Raw genomic sequence first — 9,093 nt, 5'->3', positions numbered from 1 at the left:
AAAGGTGTCAGGATGTGAGAAAAAAGTAGCATAAAACGTGTTGTGCCTCCAGAGGGCGCTGCATCAAATCTGATAAACTGCCTTTAGTGATGTCACCTGAGTCAGCATCAGTTGGGGCTTACGACTATGAGTTTGTAAATGGACTTACCTCTGCTTGAGCTTGCAGCACCGGGCTATTAGCATAACACACCTGAATCAGATCAATTAATTTTACTGTTATGTTCACTAATATTATAGGAGTGAAATGTGGAGTCTGTATATGTGGAGTGCTCTTTTAAAATCCTCAGCATTTCTCTTTGCACAGCTACCAGAGACGTGTTCACTGACGGATCTGCATTTAGTATTGCAGGTTGGATTTAGTTCTCATGTGCGGGCTGCTTTTTGGCTCCTTCCTCTGAGTTGGGACGTGACTTGTTGGACTTCTTGAAAGCAGCCAGCTGAGCTTTGTATTCTTTAGCCTGAGTCCTCGCCATACGCAGCTCCTTACGCAGCTCATTGATCTCAGTGATCAGAGTCACGTTCTCCTGCAGAACAGTCACAGATCATGTAAGAATATCACTTACTATGCAAAACTGTACTCATCTGCACCGTAGGAAGAATGCTGCTTTAGCTTTCTGCACTAGAAATATGTGTGAGGGATTTACCTTCATGAGCTTGACGTAGACTTTCTCGTGCTCTTCTGCAGACTTGGCCAGCCTTGTTTTAAGACTAGCAATAGTCCTGTCCAGGTGCTCACGCTGGCGACGGAACGTCCTCTGAATTTCTTCGTCAACACTACTGCTCTCCACCTTGGAATCAAACACACACACATACACACACACACCCAGCTTGATTGAAACCTTGCACTCTTACAGTTTCAACATCCAATCAGCTGTAAAGGCTCCACTATACGAGCCACTCACCACATCAGTCTTAACATACTGAGCGTAGATCATCTGCACACTGTCCTTCAGTTTCTTCGGCTCCTGGATGAAGCCGGCGCAGTTATGGAGGTCCGACCTGAGCCGCTGAAGATGTGTCTCCATATCTTTTACCTGACCAGAGAAAAGACGCAAAGATCATGAAAAACTGATGGTGAAATGAACGTGTAGATTTACAGTCCACAGTCCACGCTCACTTTCTGCATCTCCTTGCTCATCTCTTTATCTCGGGTCCTCAGCTTGAGCTTCAGGTCAGAGACGACGAGTTTCAGCTGAGTGTTGCTCTTGTCCATTTGCACCATCTCCTCCTCCAGCTGTCCAACAGGAGAGAAAGCACAGACTGTTTACGCTTATCACTGAGGTATCATACTGTCTGACATGAAGTATTCACTGTTGTAGTGTAATGAAATGAGACATGCTGTATCTACACACACACCTGATGGATCCTCTCCTTCTTCCCGTTGATGTTATCTTGTTGAGGCTCGGTCAGCTTCTTCAACTCGTTCAACTGGAACTCGAGGACAAACTTCAGCTTCTCCAGTTCCTGGTTCTTCCTCTTCAGCCCAGAGATGGTCCTGTCCTGTGGAGAGAGTTTAAGTCAAAGAGAAAGTTTGTTTTATCCACAGTGTTTGTATTTGACACATGAAGAAAATGCAAAGGCAAACTTAACAAATGAAGTAATCAAACTGCTTTTAAGCCCCTGATCTCAGCCACCTTGTCCTGGTTGGTCTTCTCATGTCCAGAGATCTGCCTCTTCAGGTTCTCGATATCGCTCTCCAGCGAGCGGATCAACCCCAGCAGCTTCTGCCGCTCTTGCTTCAGCTGGTTTATGTCTGTGCATCTCTCATTGATCTGCCGCTGAAGGCTGTAGAACTGTAATCAAAGAAACAGAGAGTGGGAGATTATATGAGTCTGGGAGAAAGAAGTAAAAACATGATGACTAAGAGGAGATCTGGTCACCTTTTGTGTCATGATACCAGTTTCGCCCTTCATAGTGGTGTTGGTCTCTTTCTCTGTGTGCAGTTTCTTCTCATACTTCATTTGGAGGTCGTGGATCTTCCTCGCCTCATCCTCCTCCACTTGCTTTATGATCTCTTTAAATTCGTTGATCTGCTGCTTTGCTTCTTCCTGGCACTGCAAGAAATAGATGCACGACTATGACATAAGAACTTCATCTGAAACCAGTCTGGTCACTAAAGCTCCTGCTCCTCCTGTACTGACTGACCTGAGCCAGGAGCTGAGTCTTCTCCTGCAGTCTGGCTTCGTAGCGCTGAGTGAGCTCCTCCACGGCTTGGCTTTTGCTTTCCGCTGCATCCTTCAGCTGCTTCTCGTAGTCCTCCTGCATCTTTTGATACTGATGCTGCAGATCCTGGTATCTCTCATGCTCTACAATCAGCTTCTGGCTGTAGGATGACTCTGTGTTGGATGGATAGAAGGATGGACAGATCAGAAACAAACACACAAACTGTCCCCGCATTGTTCTGATATCGATTGTGTCCTCTTACCTAAATCCTTCACGTCTTTTGAGTGTTTCAAAGTGACGTCTGCAGATTTCAGCTGGTGTTCATGAGCCTGCTTTTCCTTCTCTGTCTTCATGACCTATAATCACAGTACATGTTAGAAATAAACAAAGTCAAAAGAATCCACTGTTCTGAAGCATGGAAGCCTGCAAACCCTGAAAAAGCAGACCTGCTGTGTTATTTTCAGAGCTTCTATTTGCTGGGTAAACTTGTCAGAAAGCTCCTTCAGCTTCTCGTTGTAGTTCATGTCCTTCAGGCGGAGCTGGTACTCGTTCTCCATCTGCAGCTCCTCCAGACGCATCTTCAGCTCCAGCATGTTCTGAGTCTGAATCACACACAGGAGCATACAGTATGATGTTGAATGTTCCTGTATGACACTGTCTGATCATTACAACACGTCATTATTGTCCCATTTTAGAGTCTAAATTCTGTGTCAGCTGTGTTTCTGTTTTTCTTCTCAATGAGTTTAACTGATATGAAAGGAACAATTAGAGCATTGTTATATATACAGTACACAGGTTAAATGTTAACAGTCTGGAGCCCTGAAGCATAAAAACAGACAGACCTTCTCCTCCAGGTCTGACTTGGTGATAAGGATCTCCTCAGTGTGGATGATCTGCTTGCTGCTCCTCAGGCCTCGGCCCTCCTTATCCATGATCTTCCACATGGACAGGCAGCCGTCTTCAGACGCTGTCAGCAGGAAGTGATCGTCAAACGTGATCGCCATCTGAGGGCATAAAGTCAGATGACTGACCTGTGCACTTTTTTATCCTTCTCATATAATGGTTGACGTGACGTGTCAAATGTAATGAAGGGATCGTGATATGCCAAAAGTATTTATTTTTCTATCATTTTCAAATCTGGTTAAAAAAAAGAAAAAAAGACAGCTAATGCATTCAAATCTGGATACCATATGGGTTTCTACTTCTCTGTGAGTTTAGGAGAGGGCACTAAGCTGTGCATTTGACATCCTGACCCACCTTGGAAACGGGGCCACAGTGGGCCTGGTACATGATCCACTCCTTCTGGATGGGTAAGGGGTATTTAATGGCCCTGATGGTACCACTGGAGGTCCCGGTGAAGACGACCCTACCGGAGTGAGACACTGCCACAGCTGTGTGAGCTACATCGTCAGCAGGGACTTCCCTCAGAATCTGTGGAACCAGATGATCACTGAACTCTTTAATTCAATTACCTCAAAAAAGAAACACACAATTACAATGTCATTTTTTTAAATTAAATTCATCTTGATTGACAAATATTTATACTTTTATACTATTTAATGCAGTATATATCACAGCATGGAACATAATATTTGTTGACCTATTTGAAGATGTCACATTAAACCACTTGGGCACCACTTCATGAGACATTTTCATTGGTTTCTTTATTTTTTGAATGCAGTAACTTTAACTACCCACCTTATATTTAAAAACATTTAGCTTAATTTAGAACATCATACTCATGTAAGAAACATATTTTTTCTTTTGTGCCAACATACCTGAAGACAAGCCTTTCAATCTGAAGCACGATAAAACTGCTTGTTCATCTGAGATTTCTTATTTTGGATGCTGTTTACTTCCATGTTTCATTAAGATGTTTTGTTTGTATTTGTATGCAGCATGTGTATACATACTGGTTTTTCTTACCTTTATTAATTGTTAGTTGTTAATTAATTCCCTTTCTTGTTAGTTTTGTGCAGATGATTATTTTATTTTGTCTTCATTGTCTGTCATTGTCTATATTTGTGTGCTATTCTAAGATGACAAAAGTTTATTTTATGTTTATGGGTATATGGAAAACTAAATAGCATGAACTTATGCCAGCTAGTTTGCAATGCATGTACCTAGATGGGCTTCTTTAAAATACCTCAAATGAATGGCCTTTTAGTCATGTCAATAGCACCACTTCGGGTCATCTCAAAGAGCTTCCCTAAAAATTCTGGATACTACATTTCTTTGCAAGATAATATTAGCCTCTTCTCTGCTCATTGTGGGTGTTTTCTGGTTGAAAGTTTACAGAAAGTCTGATGAAACTGCTTTTTTTGTGCTCATGGACACTCAACAGGTCTGATACAGTAGTATGTTGATGACCAATAACCTGACAGTCTTGGATTTCCTTCAGGGTGAGGTCTGTTCCTACAGCCAGGATGGTCCTGCAGTCTGAAGAGAATGCGACACCTGTGTAGCTGCAGGACTTGAGAACACACTCTGACACTCGCTTGCCGGTCTGTGTGTTCCACTCATACACTGCACCATCCATCCCGCATGATACCAGCCTGCTGTCGTCCAGGCTCCACTCAATGGCGCGCACCTAAAACAAACAAACAAAACCTCCTATTCAGCAATGTGAGAGACATATATTAGTAGAATTGAGTTTCTCCTGCCTCCTCCTCACCTTTCCATTGTGCCCCTTCAGATTGAGGATGTTCTCAAAATAGGTGACAGAGTAGATGTGAATGACGTTTCCATTAACAGCTGCAAACATGTGGCCGCCGTGGCTGAAAGCACACTAAGGGTTGTGGAGAGATAAAAAGAGATAAGTCTTTGCTGTAGTTTCAACAATTTAATCCACACACGCTCAGTATACCCACCTCTCTACAGCCGCGCACTGTGAACTCTTTGAAGGTGCGGATGTCATCGATAAGCAGGTTCATGAGCCTGAGTTTGTCTGAAAAGCCCACCAGCATGAAGAGGCCGGTGGGGTGCAGAGCCACACTGAACGCCTCCTCCTGGAACTCCTTGTACAGCTCCAAAACTCTGGTGACATTTCACACACCAGCAATTAAGAAACACAGTAGTAGCATGTACTATATGTGCTATAGTGTGGCTAGCATTACTTTAGGGTGTCATACTTTACTCTGCAAAGATTAGCAGAGCCAGGTGTGTAGGTTTAAGTTTCAGAAGTGAGAGAACCAATCATGTTTAGTTGACCTGATAGAGATCTGACACTTAAAGGCAGAAATAGCAGGATTTGTTGGTTATGGTTCATAAACACAACATTCGAAGTTGTCTCTTCCTCAGCTCAACGACACCAGAAGTGCTTATGTCCCCATGTTTTTATATCCACATCCTGTGTGCTGTTATTGGCTGGGATTTAAACACCTATTGCCCAAAGGTTGATTCCTTAAAACAGCTAAATAAGAAAATAAAGACATGGAGCCTCTGCAGATACAGATATTTTTACACACTTCTAGTGGGTCATAACTGATGATTGAGAGGGATTATTTTTGTATGAATTAATGTTTTTTGTGAAAATATTGCTCATTCAGCCTTTAATGACAGCATTACATTTGCATATTTACAACAGAACAAAGGGCTTGGGTGTAGGGCTGGGTGATAAGACCAAAATCTCATATCCCAATATAGCACATTCTAATACCATGACTAAATAGTTGGTCTGTGCCCCTACTTTGTCTCTTACTTTGTCTCGTAGTTCCAGATGCGGACAGAGTGGTCCAGAGAGCAGGTGGCTACAAGAGGCTTCCGAATGCAGACAGACATACCAGTGATGGACATGGAGTGGAAGGACTGGGACAGGAACTCAAAATGTAGCTTTTCCTCCTGGTAGATAGAGTTATAAAATAAACCAGAGTCAATCTAAGAATCTATAAGGGACATGAAGGGGAAGTGAATAATAATGAAGCACAAAATAAACTACTTGAATAAAGTGACTTGATACTTTGTTTTAGTGGGGATTGTACCTTGTTCATCTCAGTTAAGGTCAGGCTGATGCTGTACAGCTGTCCTCTGTCTGTGCTGATGGCCAGCATCTCCTCTGCTGGACTGATGCACATGGTGTCTATCTCCTGACATTCTGCTGGAGTCAGCTCATTGCTGTTTGGGTCTGGAGGGATCTGATGTAAAATCATGCACACATATACATATGATTACTTTAAAACACACACACCAAGCCTACAGTGCCACCGTTCCCTTACCCGTATTTCCCTGCTCTTTCTGTAACCGTCCTCCTCTGTCTTTTCAAACAGACACACTGAGCCAGGACCCATAGAGCACGCAAAGCCCTTGGAGTAGGACAGAATGGCTGTGATGCGAGACACTCTGGGTCCCTCGTCCACCTCAGCGTCTTTGATCTTCTTCATCTCCACTTGTCTACACAACCAAAAATTTAAAAACAATTGACTGACTAATGAAAGATGAACGACTTAATTGTAGCTTGCACCTTATGTTGTGTTTTTGACCACTGACATTTATAGATAATAGTTATTGATCAAGTGACATCATATCCTTAAGTGTATTGTTTTTCTATTGTTTATAACCATTTTATATTTCTTTATTCTTTCTAATCCCCATTCTATTGGCTGACAGGTGACACACATCATTAGTATTAACCCGTGTTCTCAATCAGTCAATTAGTCAGTGATCTTTCAAGTGTTCTCATTTTTTGTATATATAAAAAATATATATATATACAAACAAGATATATATATATATATATATATATATATATATATATATATATATATATATATATATATATATATATATATATATATATATATATATATATATATATATATATATATATATATATATATATATATATATATATATATATATATATATATATATATATCTTGTTTGTATATATTAAAGTGTGCTAATGCTGCCCGTGATATGCCTGATGAATCTGAGAAACCGAAACATTGTAACTTATTAAAACTACACAAGTGAGCGAGACAATGTGAGGGAGCTTTTTCACATTTTTAAAGTTGATCAAAGAAACACAAAGTCTTTACATCCAAAAGTGAAAATACACTGTACCATCTTTTGTCCATGCACTGATCTGCACTATTCAATGCACCTTTCCTTGATGGACTGGCTGCTGTCAAATTTATTCAAGTCACACTCATTGAAATTAAAGATGAGTTTTTGCAATTTTTTATGATATATTTTTTCATCTTCAGGCTTGGGGAGGATATTCAGTCATTCTAAGTCAAAAGGCTAAATGCTAATTATTAGTGTTTAAGTAAAAGATAAGTTGCAATACTTGTTTGATTTTGTCAAGTCTAAAGTCATCTGATCATCTGATTTTAGTCCAGTCTAAGTAGGACCTGTTTGTAGGATCAATTCATTGGATTTATTGGCCACACGAAGAATATAGAATCCCCAGCCTTATTATTAATGTAAACTGAGATATATATCAATGTCGATCAGCTTCTGACCTGTCAGAGTGGCCCTGCTCAGGCTTAGTGGCCATGTTAATCTCTCTTCGCAGGTCTCCAGACTCAAACACCAGCAGCCTGCCCGTGTCCGTCCCAGCGATCACCCGCTCTGCTGTCATCCAGGTGTGGCACAGGAAGTTGATAGACTCCACCTTTGGGTAATTGCTCTGTTTCAGGGCTCCCTCTGAGTAGCGGAACAGCTTGAACACACCAGTACCACTCACACACAGCTGCATGTTGTTGTAGGGGTTGAAGCTGACCTGGTGGGAAATCAAATTAAAATGATCTAATAAATAAATGTGCGTACAACTGCTGGAGGGTGTGCTGATACAGCATGAATGACTGACCTGGGTAACAGGATTATTTGGGTTACTGGTCTTCACTTTGGCCAGGACTTTCTGTTTCTCCCATAGCCAGAAGATCAGCATACAGTCTGAACCACCTGTTTGTCCTATCAGGTACTTGGAATCAGGGGAGAAAGCCATGCATACAAATTCTTCAACAGGCGTGTCTCCTGCAGTCAGAACTTTTCTCTTTCTGCCCTGGGCGTGCTGCAGGTCGAACACTGTGATGCTGGCCTTCTCTCCAGACTCGGACACTGCCAGGTAACGCCTGTTGGCACTGATGGCCAGAGCACGCATGCCCTGGCTTTTCTCTGAGCCTGCAGAGACAACAAAAATGGTAATGAACAAGGGAACTTCATGAAAAATTAGAATCGGAATTAGGGATGCACCGATATAGTGGCCAAGTATCGGCCAATATTGCCCTTGTTGACTAACATCGGCCTATTGGTAAATAAGATACAATTCGCCAATTTCAGTAATTTGCGGTTGGACGGTCATACTCACACAGTAGTACCAACAGTACCAGTAGCTATGGATGTACAGAAAATTCTCCTTATTAAGTAGTTAATTGTATAGCAGGGTGAAGGGATTTTTAAGCAGTTAATTTTTCAAAACGATCAAATCGGTATCGGTATATATCGGTTATCAGCCAAATTCTTATTTTAAATAATCAGTACTAGTATTGTCCAAGAATTTCGAGAGCGGTACATCCCTAATCTAAATGATATATTGGACAATCAATATTATTGGCCAATATTGTCACAGATATATAAGTATAGGTGCGTATATTGCCCAATATGTGTCTTTTTTTAGATATGTAAACAACATTTAATGTTTTTTGAGTTTTTGTTTGTTTAATGTGTATATTCTGTATTTATAAGATTATCTATTGATATTGGATTTTTTTTTACTGCTTAATATTGGTATCGGCACCACCCCCAAAATCCAATATCGGTCGGGCTCCAGATAAACAAAATGAAACATCACAACATAAACAGGAACTCACTGATGCAAACATTAGCACTTGGGTAAAGTTAGAAAGAGATTGGCAGATTCGAACTTCAGCGATCAATAGCTCACAAACGAAACATTGTTAAAACATAAAAAATGCCTCTTTCCTATCG

The 9,093-nt window shown here is 41.1% G+C and overlaps 1 protein-coding gene across 1 annotated transcript in view; it reads right to left on the bottom strand.

Annotated features, from left to right (window-relative positions):
* Nucleotides 1-356: 356 nt before the first annotated feature.
* cfap57 (cilia and flagella associated protein 57) overlaps nucleotides 357-9,093 on the bottom strand; it is a 185,246-nt gene continuing 176,509 nt past the window's right edge. The window contains exons 2-21 of the mRNA XM_062416310.1: nucleotides 7,973-8,286; nucleotides 7,626-7,885; nucleotides 6,378-6,552; nucleotides 6,086-6,296; nucleotides 5,864-6,017; nucleotides 5,034-5,199; nucleotides 4,838-4,951; nucleotides 4,541-4,753; nucleotides 3,421-3,594; nucleotides 3,006-3,167; nucleotides 2,610-2,765; nucleotides 2,426-2,519; nucleotides 2,146-2,336; nucleotides 1,881-2,054; nucleotides 1,635-1,793; nucleotides 1,357-1,500; nucleotides 1,118-1,234; nucleotides 903-1,034; nucleotides 645-788; nucleotides 357-524 (exon numbers count right to left, since the gene is read on the bottom strand). Coding sequence (XP_062272294.1) covers nucleotides 357-524; nucleotides 645-788; nucleotides 903-1,034; nucleotides 1,118-1,234; nucleotides 1,357-1,500; nucleotides 1,635-1,793; nucleotides 1,881-2,054; nucleotides 2,146-2,336; nucleotides 2,426-2,519; nucleotides 2,610-2,765; nucleotides 3,006-3,167; nucleotides 3,421-3,594; nucleotides 4,541-4,753; nucleotides 4,838-4,951; nucleotides 5,034-5,199; nucleotides 5,864-6,017; nucleotides 6,086-6,296; nucleotides 6,378-6,552; nucleotides 7,626-7,885; nucleotides 7,973-8,286 — 3,422 coding nt within the window. The remainder of the gene's footprint in view (nucleotides 525-644; nucleotides 789-902; nucleotides 1,035-1,117; nucleotides 1,235-1,356; nucleotides 1,501-1,634; nucleotides 1,794-1,880; nucleotides 2,055-2,145; nucleotides 2,337-2,425; nucleotides 2,520-2,609; nucleotides 2,766-3,005; nucleotides 3,168-3,420; nucleotides 3,595-4,540; nucleotides 4,754-4,837; nucleotides 4,952-5,033; nucleotides 5,200-5,863; nucleotides 6,018-6,085; nucleotides 6,297-6,377; nucleotides 6,553-7,625; nucleotides 7,886-7,972; nucleotides 8,287-9,093) is intronic.

The sequence above is a fragment of the Scomber scombrus genome, chromosome 3 (assembly GCF_963691925.1).
Source record: "Scomber scombrus chromosome 3, fScoSco1.1, whole genome shotgun sequence".
In the NCBI taxonomy this organism is placed as follows: domain Eukaryota; kingdom Metazoa; phylum Chordata; class Actinopteri; order Scombriformes; family Scombridae; genus Scomber; species Scomber scombrus.
The sequence above is the reverse complement of the archived record's forward strand: the minus strand, read 5'-3'. Positions and strand labels throughout refer to the sequence as shown.